The sequence below is a fragment of the Colletes latitarsis genome, chromosome 5 (genome assembly GCF_051014445.1).
Source record: "Colletes latitarsis isolate SP2378_abdomen chromosome 5, iyColLati1, whole genome shotgun sequence".
In the NCBI taxonomy this organism is placed as follows: Eukaryota; Metazoa; Arthropoda; class Insecta; order Hymenoptera; family Colletidae; genus Colletes; species Colletes latitarsis.
The window spans coordinates 35,086,536-35,110,425 of NC_135138.1; the positions used below are offsets into that span (position 1 = coordinate 35,086,536).

Genomic DNA, 23,890 nt, shown 5'->3' on the forward strand with positions numbered 1-23,890 from the left:
AAAATTCTATTTAACTTAACCCTTTGAAGACTTCAACGCTTCAAATATATTTATTAAGATGCTGGCATAAAATTGACACAAAGGGAACGCGATAGAGTTTAGGCAATCGCATTAACTGAAAATAATTTCATAAACAAAACGTAATTGAGACAGTATTGGACGATGCTGAAGGTACCAAGATCACGACCTCGTGTCTCTCTACTACTGACACAGAACTCACACGTATTCTTAACTCTGTTAAACCGCAAACCACTGTCTGCATCCAACGCCACTACCCTACCAAATCTCAAGGTGTAAATTTATTCGTTGCCGCAATTTTCTACTTCCTATCAGTCCCGTGTTGGTTCAGCAGTCGTGTTTCGCAGCTCGCTTCAAGCTTAGAGGATGAAATAATTACATTACTTGTTGCTGTTAAAAGTTTAATGAGACGCTGGATCCACCGGTGGATGTTCCTCTTTCACGTTTCAAGCCATCCTCCACGCTATTTACGAATTGTGTAAAAATACACGACACTAAATCTAATTATATATCGTGAAACAAACTTAAATCATTGATGAGTCAAAATAATTACATAAAGAGTGGATAGAATGGAACAACGAACAATTTAATAAGAGTTAGTTTTTGGAAAAGTTCAATTGGTTCAAAGAATTTTAAAAACTATAATATTTTATAATAAATATTACTAATATTGTGAAATGTTGTTTCAAATACAATTGCAAAATATGTGGTGTTAATAAACACGAGAAAAAAACATTTTCACGTAAAATATCTAGAGTGTTATTTTTTTAATAAGAAAATATTGGAATAGAAGCTATAGAATTAAACAAATAGTCGATAGAAATGTCTAGGCACACGTATCGTGCCTTTAGAGTAATTTTTAATTATAAAATTATCAATAAATTATAAAATACGAAGGGTGACTAGAAACGTCAATTAATTTACTGTCATCAGGTATACTGGAATGTAGAATATTAAAACCCCAGAATGTCAAATATTTAATAAAGCTAACCAATCCCTCAGACCCTCACTGTAATATTGGGTAACAATAAAGGTAGGATGACACTATGCAAATTTTTAAATAACAAAATACATTCTTAAAAATACGCGTACGTTACATATCTTTTGACGCCAACGCAAATTTTCATACAAAAATATTGAGTTCATGATTCGAATAACTGTTCGTGGAAGAAAATAAATTGTAAAAAAACATTAACAAAAGCGCTGCATTAAACTCCTTTTCGTTCATGGAAAACACGAACTTTTAATTGTTTCTTTTAATTATTAAATACAAATCAATTTACTAATATAAACAAGATGTTATTATTTAATATTTAATGGTGTTTTGACTATGCAGCCCAGAAGATACTCGAGCTGAAATCTTTTTCAATAATCGAATTTCCCAATCCAGAGTTCCGCAAAGTTTACATAATTCCAGCAGCCTGAATCGGTCAAATTAATCGCGTGTTAACAGGGCAACTGTAAATAAATTAATAATTTCATTAAACAACCCGTGCCTCTCACGGCCGCACCATAAATTACGTCAATTGGCGCTTCGCCAACGATACAAATTATCGATTGTATCTAAATGCAGAATACCAGCAGTATGGTGATGCATAACCGAAGTTTGGTTTAAAACCGGCCGTGCTAGGACTACGAATGAATGAAAAAAAACAGCTGTAGCTGTCCGCGTGAGCGAATTATACGATCGCGATGAATCGTATGCTTAATTACGTTACATTAATGGTGTTTCGGATCGCCGGGACATTCCGTGATGCGCCCGTGATTCGCATAAACGAAATTCAAATTCGCGCGAACGTGATGTGCAGTTTTACATAAATCTGACACGCGTTTCGCATCGGCGGGAAAACGAATTATGATTCGTTCGAATCGAAATTTCATTGTTTCCCGTGTCATTTCCCAACGATTTTCTCTACGAACGAGTGTGTTTTTTTCGGTATTTTTTCCTCTTTTACATTTGGAAATAACGTTAACAAATTTTCGAGCGTTTACGAAATTATGTAAGGAAACGTGAATCAGAAGTCAAATCGTTTATATCGAGTACACTGTGCTTGTTCAAACTGTTTTCATTAGAATATTTATTGTGAAAAAATAACACAAATTGTACATTATATTAAATCGAAGATTGAATAATTTTTTGTTACGAGTGAAACATTAATTTTGATGCCCCTTCACTGAATTGAAGTTAAAAAAATATTACGAAATAACACTAGAGATAGTTTATTAAATTTTGCGATGTACGAGATTTCATTGTGGCAGATAATCGATATGAAAGCTTCTAGGATACAGAAAGGAGACTGTTAGAGACAGATACAGGCAACAGACGAATGCATTGAAAGATTCAATAAGCTCCCCGAATCCCACAGGAATGGATGCTACGTGTCCGATGTTTCTGAGCACAATCCAGGTAATTTTTCACGTACGACAACGGGAGTGAAACGTTGTTACCCGTAATTTAATATAAAATCAGTTTATCTTCTACTCGTTGTGTGATACAGTGCATGTCAATTGATGCTGAAACCATTTATCCCCGAATGAAGTTATCGTTAAATCTGAAGCAATTAATATCTCTCGTACTAATCTCGTGAACGATAATAATCATTCGCTAATAAATGTAATTCACCAATAAGTAGAATGCCCAATCCAGTGTATTAAGATTTTACGATTATTTTGACGTATTCGCTGTATTCTTTATTCGGAATCTTAATATGAATTTTTAACAAATTTAATAAAAGTTTCACACATTTAAGTTGAAAAATCTCTGATTAACTTAATAAATAACTAATGTAATTGGTCAAGTTCGCTCAGTGCGTGACTTTACTACTTGCAAGAGGATAAAATTCTAAATTATGCAGATGTAATTTAATATTTGAGAAGTATGCGACAGATTCTTCTATAATTGAAACAGATAGAGCTTAGTATTAAATATTATTGTAATTGCCTTATTAGAAAATTCAATATGGCAAACAGAATCCGGATTGCGTTGGACACGCGAGCAAACAGAAACGTAAAAGAAGTTATTCGACGAATTATATTTCGGCTACAATGCACAATCGTACATAGAACATTTAGTTTCATAAAACGCGAACGTTCGTAGCTCTTGGCCTTCGGAATTTACTGTCGCGCCGCAACGGTATAATTTTATCGTAAAAGCATATTGCAAATTTGCAATTTCGTGTCGTTTGAAAGGCTTCAAAATATTCACCGCGCTCCAGATTTTAAAGCGTCCCTATAAAATACGCGTCGTTTCGAAACCTAGAAATAAATCGACGGGTATAATTTCTAAACACGAATATCATCCGTGGACGTCCAACCTACATTTATTCGACGCAGTCGCGAAACTTTCGTCAAATAAATAAATCCACCGTCTCTGGCGTTTATATAATTCGCTTGTTTCCGAATTCGGAGGCCAGAGTTTCCGCAAGTATCTCGCGCTTACGCGTATAAGCAACGCAGTAAGTGCCAGCAGCTTCGCTTCGGATCGCGCTCGAAAATGAGTTTCCCGGGTAGAACTGTTAATTATATTTACCGTACATGGGACACAAAAGCTTACCAGATCCTCTGCGTATCTACCAATCATACTGGTCGTTCCAAGAACTAACAGCAAAATAACATCTATACAAATTTCTAAATTACCAGATGTTGATTCGACGAATTATTTACTACTTCGAAGGATTTCTATTGAGTTGTCAAAGAATGTAAACCTGCTTTTGCATACCTATATATGAAGTGATAAAAACGAGAAATATAATCACAGACCAGATATACGAGTAGACCTTACAGAAATGAACACAAGAGGAAGTGGGACAGAAAATGAATGCAGTATATTTACAGTAAAGAATTTTTTTCTCGAAAGTGGATAGGAATTCGGGGGTGTGTCTATTCACCAACAATGATCGTAATTGACCCCTGCAATTGAAAATAATTTTTTTAGAACGATTTGAAAAAATTTTTCTTCGCCTGAAAATTTCAGGGAAACAGCTCAACGTATGGTCAGACATTACATTTTCGGTAAGGAATTTTTTTCTCGAAAGCGCGTAGGATTTCGGGGGTATGTCTATTGACCAAAAATGATTGTAATTGACCCCTGCAGCTAACAATAATTTTTTTATTACGATTTGGACAAATTTTTTTTCGCCGAAATATTTAGGCACCTACCATTTAAAAAATGAACGGAGCGTATGATATTATTTGTGCAAAAGTCGTAGAACTTGTAATGAATGTTAAATATACATCCGTTACAAGTTTTACATTCGACTGCAAATTTATAAAACTTATATAAACAGGAATTGTAATATCATAAATGTTATATAGGGTGCAAAATGACTTTTTAAGACTTTTCGAGTCATGACACGTCGTACAAGGAGTCTCTTTGTTTTCGATTCGTTGTCGAGTAGCGAAACCAAGTTTCTGCGTACACGTGACGGCCTCGTTTTCTCTTTATCGGCGTAATCAGCTTGGGTCCCACGGATATGCACTCTACGATGAATGGAGAAAAGTAGTCCAAGGCACACACGACCGGTTTGGATCGTGAACTTTTAATTAGAGGCAAATGTTCGCGGGGGTGTCGGTGGAAAGTGGGCTGACCGAGTGTCTCGCGAAAACTTCGTCGTGCATTTCTTTCGTCGCGTTTCGTGGAAATCATGCGGGCCATCGTCGAAGAAACTAAAATGTTTGGTGTGTCTCGAATTTATTTAAATAACGGATAAAGAATAATATTATCAAGCAATTTGCTTGGCGTACAATTTTGGTAGAGACGATTTTGTACCTCGTACGTGTTACGACGATCAATAAAGCAAAAATTAATTTGTTAATTAGCAGAAAGTTTTATAAGTTCGTCGGTACGTTGAATTAATATGTAAATTCTTGCCTCTACCGAAATTCAACCTGTAACCAACTAAAATGATACGCATGAGTACGTACGCACACCTCAGTTCATAATGCTCTGGACAATGGAATGAATTTCCAAGCTCGTGGTTTCCGAATGCTTAATTTGCGCGCCGCGACCCTGTAAATCTCTGCCTTTTTCCTCCTCATTATCACAGGCAACACTGCTATAATGACTTATCCTCTACGAGGGATTTAACGACTCTTCCACGATGTACTTCGCTGAGGGATTTCAGCGCAGGCGAGATATAATATCGTACCCTCTAGAGAGACTAATTCGAAGCAAGCTCGGAATGGCGCTTGATTGAAGTTTCTGAAAAAGATTTCCCCCATCAAGTTAGCCGCGAAGATTGATATCCGAATGTCTTTGTCGCGACTTTAACGGAACTAAGTACATGGATACGTCGTAAGACCCAGAATTTATTTCTTAAAAAAAAAGTACTTGCAATTAGTCTCGCGCTTTTCTCTGCCTCGAGTCGATAGATCACTGAAATCTTCTTCGTATTGCAATTCCTACCGGGGCATCGTTTTTTAAAATTAACATATTATCTACCAGAAGAAGTTCGTGCAGATTTATGCTGCAACATTTTTTAAACGTTGTACAAGTTTTTACGTTTCATTAATGCGAAAGTCTCGAGTCCCGTTTTGCTGGGAATTAAGTAAAAGCTCTTTTGCTAATGACATTGTTTTAAAAACGTACGATGGTCGAAACTTAAACGTCGAAAGAGCTGAGATCTGCAACGTCCCGGACCATTTCTACGACGAATCGTGTTATCGATCGTGGTTTACGAAACCATGTAATATTTCGACGAAAGCGATGGATGCTTCGTAGAAATGACGCTTCCGACCTACTCGCTAATTATCACTCGGCTGTAACGGAGAACTTTTTACGCGTGATGGCAGAATGGCTTGGTATCTATTTGTCCGTAATGAGCGCTTCGATTTTTCATCAGAATGCCTCTAAAAAGAGGTACTAAAACGGCTTTTTTTACGACGCGCAACGTCGGTTCAGGTTTTTTCTACGTTGTTGTTGCATTTACAATGAGCAATGCGCTGTCTGGAAATTACTTTCGAAAGTATTCTGAACTTCTACCTTCGTAACTTGCACCATAAATATTTTCATTAAAGTTCGTTAATGAAAACTTACACCTTCGTTCCCTGAAGAAGTAGGTTCGGTTAGAAAAGGTAGAATATTCAAAACATACATGTAGGATAAGAATTTATTAAATTTAAATACGATACTGTTGCTTAAATTATGTTTACGTTGATCATTGTAATGTTATTATTAATTTCCAGTGATAAAATTATTATTTCTAAACGAAATTCAAGCCTCGTCGTCCAAGTCACATTCGTCCTAAACGCGGGGCTTCTGAATACATTTTTGCGAGTCACAGCGGCGTTTAACGACAGATCTGTCGATAAAGGATTCTCTAATTAAAAGCAGCCGAAGAAGAAAAGGAAATTTCGTGGAATACCAAACCGTGCTTAAATGCCTTTCACGCGTATGCATTCCCGACCCAAAGTACGCGGCCGAATATTTGGATCACAATTCGAGGTATTGGCACGCAAACTTTCGAATAATTAATTGCCCCCGAAATTTCATCTTCCCTTAGCTTGCCTCGCCCGAACGCTGAGCCATGATTAATCTTATTAACTCGCGATCGATCAAGTACTACTACTGTATTCGATTTTTTTTCTACGATTAACTTTCAGAAAATATCCTACCAGCTTTGCAGAGAATTATTCCTTTACGGAATTTAATGTCAAATGAAAATTACAGTTAAATTGCAAGTTAATTCGTTATACAAAAGTTGAAGTAACGTAAGACGCGGAGAATTGCTAAAAGTTTTTACTGTTTCGCGTTCTCTATTTTGTAATAACGCGAACGGAAGAAAACCGTACGCACGCTGCTGGTGTCGTCGAGCATTTTGTCGTTATCTCGGTTGCAACTCGGCTAATCTGCGTGAACAATTACAGTCGCACATTTTCTTTGCCTTAGCCGAGGTAAAACGTTGAGCCTTTCCCGTGCAACGTGTCTGACAGCTCTTTCAACTTTTACGTATGTTATTTATCACTCCGTACGCCCCTAATAACGACGAGGAAACAGATCTTTATATTTCTGTTCCGAGTACCAAAATATTTATGGGAACACTCCAGATGACCGTCAGAAAATCATTCGATGGTTTCTACGAGTTCGACACCATATTTTCGTTAATATAGGCGAGTGGATCTTTAGAAAAGATCGCTCTTAAGTCTGTATGCGGATGAAATACTCTTCGAGTTCCAGCGTGGCCACGATTTAAACTTCCGTGGTTAATCTTCCGAAATGCCCTACACCGTTACACTCGAGTGAAATACTGTCGACTCGAAGCAAAAGAAATTCGCTGAACGCAAACTTCGAATTCCCTAAATGTTGCATCCCGGAAACAGGTCACCGGAAATTTCCAAAGGCGAAAATATGCGGGATCACACTTCCCAATTTCTTTGTGCGCCGGCTTAAAAGCGATTGCAAAGGCTCCAAAGGAATTCGGAGTTCAAATACGGGGCTCTTTGTCTCGCGAGAATGTATCGAATTATTTAGTTCTGTGTACGTCTTCCGGGCCATCAAACTGCCAACAAACGTCGCTCGAAACACCATTGCACACGTATACGTTGTTAAAGTGTCCTAGAAAATACCGAACATTACAATTTTATTGCAGACACTTTGTCGAAACTTTAGTTTAAATCGGTGTGCTGTGGGACAAACTGTGTTAAAAATTGGCTTATTAGTGAAAGCGTTATGAAACAAAAACAACCAGAGTCTTAATTTCGTTTCTATTTGACGAAAGTTCATTTCGAGAAGGTGCAAATGGAACAATGTTATTCCAGTAAAGTCATTTGCACTTAGGACACCTCAGCCCCGCCGTTATTTACTTCGCCAGAATTAATTGTTCAACTTGTTGCTCACTTGCGTACGACGCTTCAGCTTTTTCAAGTATGAAAAAGGAAATAGCGAGGACCCGGACGAAAAAGCTCACGGCAGCGTAGTTACAAGACTTTTACGTTGCCCCGGGGAAATTGCCATGGAAATTCTATCTTCTTTGTTCGTGTGCTCTCTAAAACAAAAATTAACATTCGACTCGCGTTCTATGAACACGGGACCAAGGACACTTTCGAGCATGCATTAAAAGTTTAACAGGATTCGTCCGACTTCACACAGTATGCAGCGCAATAAACGAATAGTACACGATAAAGAATACTAATTGGAGAAACAAAGTAAAAGATGAACGGAACAATTTCGAACAAAATTCTGGTAATAGTTGTAAGAAATGAAAATGTGAAATTTCTCAACTTTCTTCATTCACGCCATCATCGTTTTTAGAAATTCAACTATGAATTGTGGAGCAATAAAAGGTAATAAACATACGTAATCTTTCACGATTGAAGATGTTTCATAAGATTCGAAGACTATATTTTAAAATGAATTTCCTGTAGAATTGTTTTCGCTGCAGAAGTAAATAAATAACAGACTCGTTTCCCGGGTGTCAAACAATAACGAAATTAAAATGTTCTAAGAATGTTTCTTCGTGCACACGAAGTGCTAGAATCACAATTAGTGTCTCATACGATGGAAATCTACAGGTGTTAACCAAAACCACGAGAGCGTAGTGGTTAGAAAAAAGGGTAGTGCGAATATAAGGCAGGGTGGAAGCACAAACACATCCTCAGGGAACAAGTGTAACTCCTAGTTAGACACAAGAGACCATCCGGCGGTTTCGCCACTCAACTTTGAGGTCAGCGGCGAAGTAAATTCTGCTTACTTCTTACCATCGCGATACTGTCTCAAAAAGGTTAAATGTACCTTTAAGAAGACTTTGCGGAATTCGTTTCAATTGCACCTTCCATTAATATACAGTCGTTCGCAAAAATACTCAGTATTCCTTAGCTATGTCATCTACTCTGTAGTTAAAGTACATATACAATGAGCAGAGAAATTAACACGAATGAAAACTTCGCAATATTTTTCGACACATCACTATAATACTATTTTAAATCGAAGATAATAATTATTTGGACGAAGCAATATTAAATAGACTTCTTACAAAATTATTAATATTATTTATAAAATAATGTCGACAATATTCTTCCATAAAACAGTTTTTTAACTCTCCTTCCAAGTTTATGGCATTTTCTCAAATTTCCAGTTTACTCTACCCAATAAGTTTTCGACAGGATTCGAGTAAGAGGATTGTGGAGGTAATTCAAGGATGATTGTAAAACGTTATAACTGAAATTCTCCCACAATTTGTGCTTTGAGCTCGTCATCGTTCCCCTGATGGGAACTTAATCTTTTTCCAACCATAGCAATTTTTTATTAGATTTTTTTTTTACGTATCTTTTGTGAATCAAAATTGTTTAACATTTCTAAAGATTTAAAATTCGAAATTTAACTTTAGTAATGCGGTGCACTATAGATAAACCGTGTTTCGTGCAATATTTTATGGAACCTAAGCTTCTCGTATTTCGAAGAGCACGGGAAACACCGTGATGGAACCGACTTCCCTAAACATAATTTGTAACAGTCTCCATGTTAACAGTGAATTCTGCTTGCATTTCCTAACTTGCGGAACCCATTAAAACTGTAAATCAATCGGTGCTCCTGTCTGTCCTACGACCAGAACTCGAGATATGTAAACCGAAAGGTTCCGAGACCCAACTTCCTATACCCTGCGGAATAAATTGGAATTCAAATCTATCAAAACATATTTCAATGTAAATACGAGTTATGAAACACACGTGACATCACCTTTTGTAAGTTCTAAAATTAAATGTGTCATCAGAAAATCATCAAAGCGATTTAACTTTCTTAAAAATATTCAGTACGCTATTCGTTTTCGTTTCTTATGCGACTGTATATTATATTTTTCATTGTGTCTAATTATATTGTAATAAACTGTCTGATCAAGGCTCCCAGAAATGCTTGTCATAAAATCCGCGTCTTTAATTTCTGCAATCAGTGTGCAATTAACGGTTCAAATTTCATTATTTATAGTTAGTAGTAGAGTCAGTATACGTCACAATCCATTATCGGAAAGACGCATAACGTACAAGATGACAGACTCTGAAATGCAAGTCTCCGACTCTCGGGAATAATTCGATATTGACTATTGAAGCGACATCTTCTTCGAAATTCAAATCAGAATATCCACAGTGAAAATCCTATTGAAAATTTAAATTATTATTCAACGTGCACAGACGCTTCAAAGTGTCTTAAACTAGTAAAAATTATTCGCTCTTTGTTATATCTTCGCGTACTTGATGTAAAGAAGAAAATTTACTTTGAAATATCTGCACCGTTATACTTCGTTAATCACAATTTACAAACTAAAATTTGTAACGACTCAATGCCACATATTAAAGCACAAATCATTACCTAATATGTTAGAATGAATTTATTATTAATGTCTGTGCAAGCCATTAAATTACGTTTCAACCGAATGTCTATATTATTAGAGATAATAAGTGTTATATTGAAACTAATAACATTGGATGTAATCGTACCGAGACATTTATTATTTCTGTTTATATCTGTGAACTAGTTTATGTATAACATATTAAGTATAATATGGATTTCGTGTTTATGTATTATTCTTTCATACGTCAACATATTGTTTTACTCTGTGAATACACATTGCTTGTGTTAAAAATAGATAATAACTTCTCATTTAAATAACGTCCAGCTTTGCAAATTAGCCCATTCATTATTGCTCGGCTATTTTCACCCGATACGACACAATTAATTTAGCGATCCAATCGTACGAAAACTTTAAAATTGCTAAGAGATTCAATTAAGGCACCATTAGCGATCTTTGTTTATTCTATGAGAAATTTAAGAATATCATTCTGGAACGTTCACTGTCTATTCTGCTTGCAACTTTAAATATACCTCAGAGATTATTTTACTTCAACGTGAATCGATTGCAAGTTTCGGTGCATAATTAATTCTAGTCTTTTGCATCCAATTTTGAGTTTAATTAAAATTGGTTAAATTAATATTTTAAAAATGCAGTAACCATCTCGTAAAGTATCAAGTGTCTATAGTTTTTATTTGATTCTATATAAAAGTAAAATTACATTAATTTTTATAGTACAGTGAATATCAATGTGACTCGATTAAAATAATGAATTGATAAAATTAATACAACGGAAATACGGTAACCAGCTTACGAAAAATTAAATATTCACGATTTTGTGCAAATAAATTACATAATTTTCCATCTGGTCGTATCTGAGAGTAAGAATCGGATTAATTTTTAAAGAGTAACGAGTATCAGTGCAGCTGCAACTTAATCTATTTCAACAATAATTAAAGACAGACCGCTGTTCATAGAATGGAGGTCACTTGATCGTTTGATCGTTCTACCATCATAGCTCAGTACGCAAATTGACCACGAGACGTTATAGCATTCCCCAAATGACTACTACAACACGTTATGCTATTGCTCGGATGTTACATGAATGTACATACCAATGCTACGACTCAACCTCGTCTGTCTGCCAAACAATGCATTCTGACCTACAAAGCTTTCAAAAGCGCCTACGAACTGAAGTCGAATATTATTCAAACTATCTCGAATAAATCATTATTCGGACAGTCATCGATATAAAACTGTTTTATTTAGAAAAATTACATCCAACGAGAAATATTTTCTTTTCCACCAACAGAATTTATAAGCAATTTTTTCGAGCCAAAACCTCGATTTGTCGTGCCTTGTATAATTTTTTAAATAACTCCTCTGTTCTAAAATTACGTAATGAACCTTTTACCGTAGATGTGCAATGTTTTCCAGCAGCGTTTGCTTCTTGCCAAGAACACCGTGAATATTCACGTTTGGAACAATGGTTCTACGGTATACACTTGGCTCCAACATAACACTTTATCCAGAGCATTAGTCCGGTTTAAACAAAACGTAGCTGCTTGCATACACCGTGGCGACACTCTACTATTCACCCTCCTGTGTACCACACAATTCTAGTCTACGAACACGTTTCGTCGCAAAAACACCCACAATATAGCATGTTCGTACAATAGTCGTGCATTGACTTTTCTTAGTCATAGGAATGTTGCTTAAATATCGTCGTACGGACCCAGTTGTAGAATACAGTTACATATTATTCGTAAATTATTAAAGTTACTTTATATTATATAAAATTATGTACTACAGCCACAGCGAATGAAGGTTAAAAGAAATACATCTTTTTTATCTGTTAAATCTTTGCTGTATAATTTTCGTAACTTCATTATCAATCTGATTCGTTGAATATTGAAATATTGTAGATATTATGGGCACAGGTAAAAGCAAATGTAAAAACGAAATAGAGCATTGCAAGGGAGCGGTGGGATGTCGTGATTTTCGCCGATAGGAGCGAAAATAATGTTTTTCTGCCCAGGACACAGAGGTATCGCGTGATCGAAAGTTAACGCGAAACAAAAATATAGAAATTGAAGGCCCAGTGGTATTTTCTTGTTACTTTGGATCGAATCCCACAGCCGTATGTTTTCTTCTCAATGCAGAGCAATTTGCTCGTGATATTATTGGACGATGAAAATTATTGGCACTTCAGATTAAATAATTTTCGAAATGCTGAATATTGAACTCTATTCTTTAGCAATCGACTTCCTATCCATGTTAACCTGTCGTATCAATTTTCAGAAATTTAAACATCAAAATTATAGGATATTTAACAAACGAAATGAAATAGTTTTCCTTAAATTTTCAGCGAAAAATCTGAGATATTTCTTCCTTCTCTGTAATCTTACGCGAGACACTTTTTCATGCTAATAACGAAATATTAAAACTCATTCATTATGCATATCTGGTATTGTCCGGAGTCTTCTGTGGGTTTAAAATTTTTAGAAACTATTTTCAAAGCGGAATTTCGTATTTCAAGGGAAGATGTAGTAATTATAGAGCACACGGTAAAATAATATCGTTAGAGACGTTTTCGTTACACTGTATGTATCCAGGTGCGCACTATGAGTTGGAAATGCGGTGCAGTAAAGACGAATTTGCGATTCATGCCTCCACAGGAGTTTCCAGAGATTTCAGTCGCAAATTCCTTGCAAAGTCGTCTTGTCGGCTTTGTCAAGTAATGCCCATTGATTTGGAAATTATACCAACTTCTGCGTTACTATACTTTATACCTACAAACAAATGTATCGTCTGCGTGGGAATAATTCTTCTTGATTACACGTGTCTTTTTAATTACAGTCATTCGAAAATCAAGAATATCAATTTGTTGATCGAGGCTTCGTTAAAAAATTAAATTAAAAAATTTCAAATCATTCTGAAAAAATTATGTTTGGTTGCGGGGGTAAATTATAAGTATTTTTGGTGAAGAGACATACCCCCGAAATCCTATCCACTTTCGAGAAAAAAATTCGAGTAAGTGCTGAAAGTTTTGGGTGAAAAAAAATTTTTTCAAATCGTTCTAAAAAAATTATTTTTAGTTGCTAGGGTCAATTACAATAATTTTTGGTCAATAGACATACCCCCGAAATCCTACTCAGTTTCGAGAAAAAAATTCCTTAGAGAAAATATAATGTCTGACCATACCATTGATATGTTTCACTGAATTTTCATGCGAATCTTTAAAACGTCATAACTTCTGAACGGATTGGACGATTTTAATGTTTAAAAAAGCAAACTACGCGTATTTTGATGGAGAATATGTACAAGTCGCAAAAATATTCGAAAAGTTGGTCCTTGTCCCCGCAAAATGAGAAAAACCCCATAAAAATGGTCCAATTTTCAAACAGCCATAACTCCTACAATTGTGAATATATTTCAATGAAACTTTTTTCTGAAGTTTAGCCCATGGGTACCTACAAAAAAGTATTAGACAACTTTTCTGTAGGGCGTCAAACAAAATTATTAAAAATCAAAGACGAATTTTTAAGAAAAATCGACACGGTGCCTAAATTTTTCGGCGAAAAAAAAAAATTTCAAATCGTTCTAGAAAAATTATTTTTAGTTGCAGGAGTCAATTGCAAGCATTTTTGGTCAACAGACATACCCCCGAAATCTTGCGCATTTTCGAGAAAAAAATTCAGTACGGTCGGAACTTTGAACGTTAATAACTGTTTAACGAAGCCTTCGTCAACAAATTGGTATTCTTGATTTTCGCCTTATTTTGGCCTCTAGAATCCCCCATTAAAATTTTTTGAAAGTTGATGCCAAACTACAGGAACAATATTCATAAAAACAGACGAAAATGTCTGAACAAACATAGTTTGAAATATTAGTTTTAGTGTTATAAGAGTAAACAGAGTAATTGAATTTGATTGCAGACAAGTTATAGCAAATCGAATGTACTTGTCTATGATTAAAAAAAGTTCTTTGCTCGTTTCTAACGTTTCTTTCGCTATGAATTTTTTTCGGTTTGACAGTTTATCGAACATTTTTTAAAGTGGGGAATCAATTGCATACTATTCGCGCAGAGCTAACAATACTTCAAACTACCTGTTATAAATCTGCGGTTAGCGGGACCCTTGTGCAATATGTTACGGTGAAAAGGGTCGTGTAGCTGTCAATTATGGGTTACGGAACAGCTTCATCCGTTTAACGTGGAAATTGTTGGGTGCTGGTAAATGTTCCTCGGATCGATAGGAATCCGATAAAGAATGAATTCCTAAATTCCTCTTACCCCGGAAGGATAATAATTTAGGTCATGGAGAATCGTGCAAGGAGTATACGTGTCAAGTGGCTATATCAAAGTTCGGATGTATATGTTACAGGGCTCGTGGGCGATGATTGAAATGACCGCAATGCTCTTGCGGCGATGTTCAGTCCGCCAGAACAAATTCTGAACGTTCTACTCGGTTCCATAAAATCGGAATAATCTGAATAAGTTGTCCGGCAAGCCGGGCATAAATCAAACTCTCGAATATGTTTCGTGCCGAAATAAAATCAAAATAAAAAGAGAAAATTACGCGACTCGAGTTTCGGTTGTTACAATATTACATTGACTAGTGCAGAGGGAACCTTGACCAAAATAATCATTTTCAAAAATTCCGGGTTACCGAATTTGAACCGTATCCAGGGAGAATCCAGTCTCCAAGTATGCAGCCTGATTTGTCATAAGCATAAAGTTAAAAGATGCAACGTTCCTGCTGAATGTTGGCAAATGAATTCGAGGATATCGCCACGGTATAAATAACGTTTATTTCCCGGGTCTCTCCGAACAAAAGGGTTCTATACAGGAGCGGAATAGCGTCTTAAGGCTCGTGGTTTTAACGCTGCCAAGGATCTAAAAGAAATGCAGGAAGCGAAGCGAAAGATAAACGAGTTTTTCGTCTGTCAGAGTTTTCTGCCAGGCAATCCACGGCTATCGGGGCGAACGCGTCATGGTCAAACTCTTTTCTCGTTAACCCGAAGATGAACGTGCGGTGACGTTGAAGTCACCGGTCTCGTTAAACTTCCGAGTCTGCTTTGGAACGCTCGAAAATTCCCAGAGTCTTAGGAAAGGAGGAAACGGAAGAACACCTTGGACCATTTCCAAATAACAAGAGAGTGAGTAAGGTCTCATAGGAAGCTTCAAAGAGTTTTAGTAAAGAGATAGAAATTTCATTTATCTTCCCCTTCCTTCCACCCTGGACCCACTTCATCTTAAATCAGATATTGATTTAACGTCGAAATCGCGATGTCGGGGCACAACATGCTTTGATCGTCGAAAGACAATTCTCTCTTCGTTCGAAGTTTTAATAGTTCCGCCCGAAAGTATCGAACTTCCAATAACTTCCTGAAAATTTTCTATTCTAATTCGTAACGAAGAATTACAGAACTTTGGACACCCTCGTCGGCTGCCTCCGACTATTAACTTGAACTTCCAACAGGGAAAACACTTTCGAGTAAACACCATTCGCGTTTAACTAGTTAAATATTTGTTTCTTCGGGAAGATGTTTTACGAAATAGGAAATTCGTAAAAATTTTTAACAAATACGACGTCTTACAAAAATTAGTAATCATTTAACAAACAATTGCAATAATGAAAGACGGTGAAAAAATATTTTATGTGGTACAAAATTCAATTGCCTTCAAACCTTCTATTTTCTGTTATTTTTAAATCCCTTTGACCCATCTTACAAGATCGATATTTGTCATGTTTCATGTAGATCGCGATAGCTGCGGTCTCAACGAAGAAACGTCTCTCTATTTTCGAAAGGGTTAGGTTCGGTGGAAGTTGAAGCGGCATTAAGTCGAAGTTAGTAATGCCTCGTGCATAATTACAATTAATTGCGGGCAATGTGTTAGGTCAGAAGTCTTAGCAGTAACGAAAAGTTGTAACGAGATGGTAAATTATGCAGCGAACGCAGGGAACAGCCGCGCGGATTTGGACCGGGCTTTGGAACGGTTTCCACGGGTTCTTTCAAAAGGGGCGAAAGCAAACGATAAGATCCAATTATCGAAAAACAGTTTATCGCGTGGACAGGCGAGAAGATAAGTCGCGAACCCATTCTAGGGTACGTACTTTCCTTGGGAATGAACCTAAACTCGAGAAACGTCCGAGCCACGCCACACGTGACGTGCAGAAGCAAAACGAAGTACCGATTGTTAACTTTATGATATACGACGAATGGTCGAGGAGGAGGATCGCCATAAAATGAATCTAAGAGAGAAAAACGAGGAAAAGATTGTGAAATGTTCTCGACAGGAGAGGATATTTTGATTCCATTTCTTCTAAACGAGTAATCAACATTAATTTCTCTGCTTTGAATACATACACCTATGCCCCAGATAGTGGACGTTTAAAAAATGTGATTTTTAAGAATTAAAATTCAAATTTGAATAAAACTTGTGCATTTTCTGCAGTTCGTTTAATACTATAAAAAATTATTTTTTCCAATAGAATTTGATCAAGTGCTAACAATTAATTAGAGGGTTCCAAGAAATTGTTTTCATTTCCATTTATAAAACATATGTTCCTTCCTTTTAAATAAAACTGCTACATTTTAACTGTTACCTCGTCCATATTTTTGGAGTTCTGTAGCATGGTTGGAATCCAATTGTTTCATGTACAAAAGAGCTTAAGGTCAATTTAAGTCTTACACTATTACGGTTACCAAACCGTGGTAAACTAAACGCTAAGCCAAGCTTAAGTTTCGTTCGACAAGTCTATAATCTGCTTCAAAACTTTAATACCAGACGACTGGTACTATGCTTCTTCATTTTTAAAAGTTGGGAAAGCCTTTGATGTAGCACTATTTCTTTCGCGAAAAGTGGGAATCGTTAACCTGCTACTGTGAGTTCTTTAGATTAAAAGTTAAAAAATTGTATTACATCCATGTTTCTGTTCTTCACATCGAGACTGAATCGACGTACTCTGTTATCATTATTCACAGAAAGAGAATTACCAGATATAGACAAAATTTAAAAGAAATTTATAAACGTACTGTATTAGGTTTTATATTTTATTTAAAGAACACGATGTCTTATTTCAGTTTTTACAATTTCTTTTCGTATGTCATTTAAATTTTTTAATTCTGCTGCACTAATGTATTTAAGCAAAATATTTTTTCTGTTATCAAGATAATTAATTTGAGGCAGATAGAATTGAAAGGCATGCTACACGAGACTCAAAACATTTGTTGCTGAAAGTTTCTTTTAAAACGACAAGCTTTTCGGACACAATATATATAGTTTGTCTGCCTTGAAAAGAGTTTGGTGTACAGTAATCCCCGTCTAAGAGGATTTCATTTCTGAAGTAAAATGATTGCCGCCAGTCTCGCCTTTGTATCATTAGTCAAACTTTGGCCTTAGTATCGATACTTTAATCCAGGCTTGGTAGAGATTTTTACACGGTATTATGGTATTATAGCTATTTCTTCTATCCAGATCAAATTTCTATTTTTCGCTGTTATTAATGACTCGTGGTAGGTTAAACCAAAGACAGAGCACGCGGGCTTAATGCGTTTTATTAATTGCCTCGACCTAGTTAGTAATTCCCAACGAGATCGATAAATAAGATAACAGAAAGGGTGGACGATCTATATTCCTTGTCACTGTTGGGCTCTTGGCCGAAAAATACGGCGTGTCCTTATTTTATTGCTGAATTCTTTTCCTTTCCCCGAGACAGTGCCAAAGGCGCGGGAAAAAATAATTACGGAAGTTCGTACTACATTGTGTTAGTTAAGGTTAATGGGAAACCAGCGTTATAGAAACGCTCCCCTTCGTCCCTTTTAAATGAAAATTTAAATGGGATTTATGTGGAAATATGAGAGATGGCCAGTTAGAAAGTTTTCACGTTTATGATTTTTGTATTGTAGCGTAATCTGTTCGCAAACGTATGTATATAATTTTACGAGGAAGCAACGTACGAAATATTTGCAATGTTTATAAAAACTAAGGGCGAAATTTTCTATTATTTCCGTTCGAATAAAATGCAATTGCACCGACAAGGGCTTTCTCTTCAGTCCGTGTTTTCCATTGCACTTTTATCTTTTTAAGAGTTTACGTTCTTGATTTCAAACCCAATGTGAGACTCACTGACGCCGCTTGGGTAATACTTCTGTGTGAGAGGCACGATTGTAATCGAAGGAAGAATGCGATTGAATACGACACTGGAAACCTATTGCTTTACGTGATACGTTTCACAATTTGCACCGAAGACGAAACGAAATCGAACTCGAATGGTAGAACAGCAGAGACGGTATAAATACGAAGTGGTAACTGTTCAAGCGATATTAAATAACCAAATTTCTCGAGCTCTTTTAAATTACGAAGAACAACGGTCGAAAAATAATTATAAGCCGCGAGCAAACAACTCAATTGTCTTAATTTCGTACAAAATTAATCAATATTTCGATTTATTATTTTAACTATACTTGTACTCTCTGCTATAAACGAATGCTTTTATGTGACATGAAAAACGCTCGGTACAGTCTTAATAAATAACTACTAAAAATTATGTTTTTCACATTTCAGGACGAGAAGAACCAACTGCTTATTACGAATCTTTGGCTGAAATTGGTGAGTTTTGATATTTAAACGATAAATCTTATTTAATCCTCGTTAAAAATTTATGTATGAGTACCTACATGTGCGGCAATCAATATTTTTAAATACACTTTAGTGGATGGATGAAAGCAATGAAAAGTTGTATCACGAGTGTCGATTTATTTTGTTTTCTACTTAATCGTATTAATATATCTCTTTCGAATTTGTTGCACCGCTCATGTTCGAAAACGCTATCGCTCCAAAACGAATATAAACGTCACTCGTAAATAAAATTCGTTGAGACTGTTTTATACAAATTTTTACCGTCGAGGGAAAAATATTTCGTACTAATAAAGCAATATATAAAAGAGTTTAATCTGATTAAAGATGTAATGCTAGCAAGTGCGATTAATTAAAAATTTTAGTAAATACGAAACGTACAATAAAACAAAAGACAAACGATCGATCGTACAATAACATTTATTCATCACGGTCAAGTATCAAACGTTCAAAGTTTTTATCAATCCTGTGGTATATAAATATTCAAAATAATCTGAATATACAAATTCGTCGCATTTAAATATCGAATATTCTAAAAAAAATTCTTTAACCGATGAAAATTAAAAATTTCTTCTAGATAGGGACTAAATAAAACTAAATCTATATCCGGAAAATTAAGCAATAAAATCGGTATGGAACTAGTTCTCCAAAAAAAAACTCTTACAAAATATCTTGAAAGCAGCATTTAAAATTGAGTGAATATAATAATTAGAGTATAACCATGTTTGTTACGAGTAAATTTCATTTGTATGTTTGGTATTAATTTAAAATTCGAGCTCGATGCCCATTTCACTTATACGGTCGCTGTTAATTTATTCAGTTGTGAATCTTCCGCTATCGATCGTCCGGTTATTATAAAATCTCTTATTTATTTCGAACGTGTGCTTGTCGTTTAAAAATGTATATTTTATTCGAATAATATCGCAGGCATTTTGCGTTAAAACGAAACGATACTACGATGTTCTTATCTAGATGTATCGGGGGACAGAAATATCTACGATAAAAATATCGCATGACCGAAGTATTTTCGACTTCGAATCGTGGTCATAACAGATTCTTATCAACTGGAACTATTAATAGAGTCACTGCAACAGGTACCTCCGACAGAGTGGCTGAAGTGGCGCACCCTTATTAGGGTAGACTGCCGTAATATTTCCTTTCAGGAGGTTTCGAACCGCGCTTTAAAACGCTTGTCGTTGCTCATTTCCAACGGCTTATGCCTCGTCAATCCTCGCCCTCATTCACAACCCCTACCGAGCCGTAGCAAGAACGGCTTTGCAATGACCCAAATTCGCAGTTAACGATTCGACGATGATGTTTTGCCCGATTAACAAATCGACCAGCCATCCTACGACCTGTATCAACAATTACAACGGAACCACGTCGCGCGTAGCCTTGATCACGTACTCTTGATTGCCCGTTCGGTGATTCAGAAATTAATATTTGAGACGGTCGGGAACGTCAACATTCGAGCCAAATTGTTCCGCAACGAGCCTCATCCGGGATCGCTGAATCAGAAAAACATTATCGACGAAGATCGGAGAGCTCGAACGCCGGAAAATAAATTGAACAAACGATTACCAAAAGGATTAACGTTTCGATGAAATTGTATAAAGTACTTCCATACGTTCTCTTACAAGCATTTGGTTATAATTCTCCTATCAAACTATCCGAGGAAAAGATAAATAGCAACATTATTGATTTGTAAACATTTCGATATCCTATGAGCGTAAGAAAAATATAAGAAATAATTTACTGCGTTTCATTGACCGTAATATTGTACATAAATGTAAAAGTAAACATTTTGATGTTATTAGTAAATGAATTCGACCATATCGTAAGTATTTATACAACGGTGAATGACAGTAATTATAAGTATGAACTGATTACAAATGAAACGTAATCAATTTCAATTTGTAATACTGTTTCGTTTTGATAATTATCCGTATAATATCCCACATTTATGATGCTGCAATTACGCTTCGTAAAATAATACTAATTACAATGTACCTAGTACCTATTACGTGTTGCGTGTATAAAATTAATTCGATTGATGTAGTATCAACTCTCCTAATCGATGAAAAGTGGAACGTTTAACCTTGCCCAATCGTCAATCGTGATTTCTTTGTATCTGAAAACAATTACGTACCGTATCGTACTTTCAAGTTTCACAATATTACAATTGAACGTGTAAATCTTTCATAGTGAAAAGTTGTTGTTCTTTGCTTTTTAACCTTTTCGCGTACCCTCGGACGTCAAGTGCATATACTAAGGGAACAGAACGCACAGCTGCACTTGACTTGCAATGCTGATATCTTGTTGAATGTGTCTCGGAGATATTCAACGATTCCGAATAAAACTCGGAGATATTTAAGATATGTTTGACGTTGGCACATATCGAAACCGCGACCTACATTTTCTAATAACATTTCTATTAAACACACTTCCTTCGACGAAAAAAACTGGGACAATCGAAACCAAAGATCCTTCTTGTACATAAAAAAGTGTCTTTTACTCTCTGACGAACAGTAAAGAATATAACGAATAAATATCATTTACAAAAATTGAAATAACTTCATTTCTTTTTACAAAGAAAATAATTCCAAACCAATTTACCAAGCTCAAAAGCATAGACAATTTCCTTCTCTTTCGATGGGAATAATCAATTTTTCCAAAGAAGCAAAATTGATAAAGTTATTCGAAATGAAACAGACTTCTGAACCCAATTTATTAAGTAGAAAATTTGGCACACGAGTTGGGAAGGTAAACTTACGAAATCAATTTTCTCGAGATATTCAAGAACATGTTTGCATGTTAGAGTGTTTCTTCAAAGATCTTTCCCGAAGTTGGGATCAAATTTTATTCCACTAAATGTAAGTTCAGGGAAGAATATATGCCAAATACAATACGATGCATCTCATTTTTAAATTTCCTTAATTTTCAGCGAATCTATGCGACCTACTGTTGTAATGAATTTGCATAGTTTTCATTGAGATCTCGCGATAGAGAATGCAAAGGCACATACTGCATCCTTGGATCTCGACACCGCAGCGTGTGAGGAATACGTATTACGTGAATATGTACCCAGTGTCCCGTAATTTGCATATGTGCGCGGTATTTCATGTCAGCGAGTTGGGTGTTGATTAGTTATTAAAGACTCGTGTGCGGTAGAGCATACTGCACACAATTACCAAGTTGGTCGAACTAAACGCTAATGTAATTTAAATAATCTTAATTCGAATCTTCGAGACAAATGGTTCAATGATCACGTTTCTGAACTTTCAATATTGGAATAAACATTTAAAATAAAATCTCCGCAACTTTATGTTCGTTTGAGAAACTCTTGTTGAAATTAACAGGCTGAATTGTGTAAAATTTGAATTTGAAACCGTGCAAGCAGCTCATATCCCCAATATGTTAATGTTAAATTTATGAAATATAATTAAAAATGAGTATAGAAGTCTAAAAGCTAAAGTAAAATTATTCCATACGTGTCACGTTCATTTATCCAATTGTCATGAAGTGAATTTCAAAACTCTTTTCTCCATGTAAATTAAAAATTCTTTTGTTCGCTGACCCCATTCTTCGCCCCACGAGTGAAATATTTTTTAGAAACATGGAACAGACGTGTACGCCATGCAACGCGTTCGACATTTTTCAACAGACTATTTAACGACTATGAGAAGAGTTAATTAAGTGAGCAGTCGAATTCATAGGATTCTTCGTCTCCACACAACTAATGTATTTTTGTCCAGATTTTTTTAAAATCATTAGAGCAGTTCTTTCAATTATAGTTTGAAAAATCATGAGAACTACGATGTGCCAACCTTCACGATTCTGGGATGAATATTCTGCTACTGAAATTCGAAATGTTTGTTAAAGAACTCTAGCTTGAATAATGCACGGATGAAGCGAACAAATGGCGGTCTAATTAGTAGCCTTCATTGCAGTAAATTATAAACGAAAATACGAATTTGCAAGGTACGAACGCTACGTCCGTTGACCTTCCAATCTGCTGTTGGGGTTTAATAGACTCAAAATATGTATGAGATAGCTTGAATAGCTTATTAGGAATTGTTAATGATAATCCTTGTTTAGAAATTATCATGTCTTATTGTATTCAAAGCTGATTAAAATCTAGGTTGAACCATTATATATATTTTTAATTACTAGGCTACCGTTGAGCGAAACGGAAACAATCCTGCTGAAGCAAAAGCTTCATTATCTTATAATCAACGCCATTATTGGAGTATTTGAACCATTCCGTAATATCTCCCTCTAAGATTCTCGTTGTCTTTATGATAGGAAAAAATCCGTTAGTCCAGTTCCACTTTAAACAAATCGCCATTGTGATTACAAAGGCATAGAATTTCTGCAATATTTTCACTTCTAAATTAAAATCATTTTTATCTCAAATGTTAAGATCTCAATATTCACGTTAAACCTTGACAAACAAGTATTTCGAAACACATTATTAATTATTAATAGTATAAAACTAAATGAATATTGTGAAAATTATTTTAATATAGGAATATACTATTTATGTTTTCATTTCATTACACGCTTGGACAAAGTATTTGAATAATGTTAATTAAACTTTAATTGAATTATAGAAAATGTACTGTCAATAATTAAAATTTGATATACCTATTAATAAATTACAGTTTTAAATACATGTATGGAAAATCGACTATTCGAGGTGCTCGGTACAGCTATTTTACATATTTTATGATTTGATTATTATCTCTGCTTATAAATTATACATGTAAATTATAAAAAATCATTAGTTCCGGAAAAAACAATTATTTATAAAAAAATGATGGCTAGTAATTATATAGACACCCTGCATACAAATTTAGATTCATTTTCAATTAAATAAACAATTTCTAATCCAGTTTTATCGTACACCAGTCGTATAATTAATAGGAATTGCTGAAACTTCTTTAGG

At 35.4% G+C, this 23,890-nt stretch overlaps 1 protein-coding gene and 1 long non-coding RNA gene across 3 annotated transcripts in view; one reads left to right on the top strand and one right to left on the bottom strand.

Annotated features, from left to right (window-relative positions):
* Nachra7 (nicotinic acetylcholine receptor alpha7 subunit) overlaps positions 1-23,890 on the top strand; it is a 189,389-nt gene that overhangs the window by 113,722 nt on the left and 51,777 nt on the right. For both annotated transcript variants that reach the window (XM_076764904.1, XM_076764905.1), the window contains exon 3: positions 18,871-18,915. In XM_076764904.1, the coding sequence (XP_076621019.1) occupies positions 18,871-18,915 (45 nt within the window). The remainder of the gene's footprint in view (positions 1-18,870; positions 18,916-23,890) is intronic.
* Positions 1-23,890, bottom strand: part of LOC143341758 (uncharacterized) — a 129,736-nt gene that overhangs the window by 45,524 nt on the left and 60,322 nt on the right. The gene's annotated exons all lie outside the window — the stretch shown is intronic.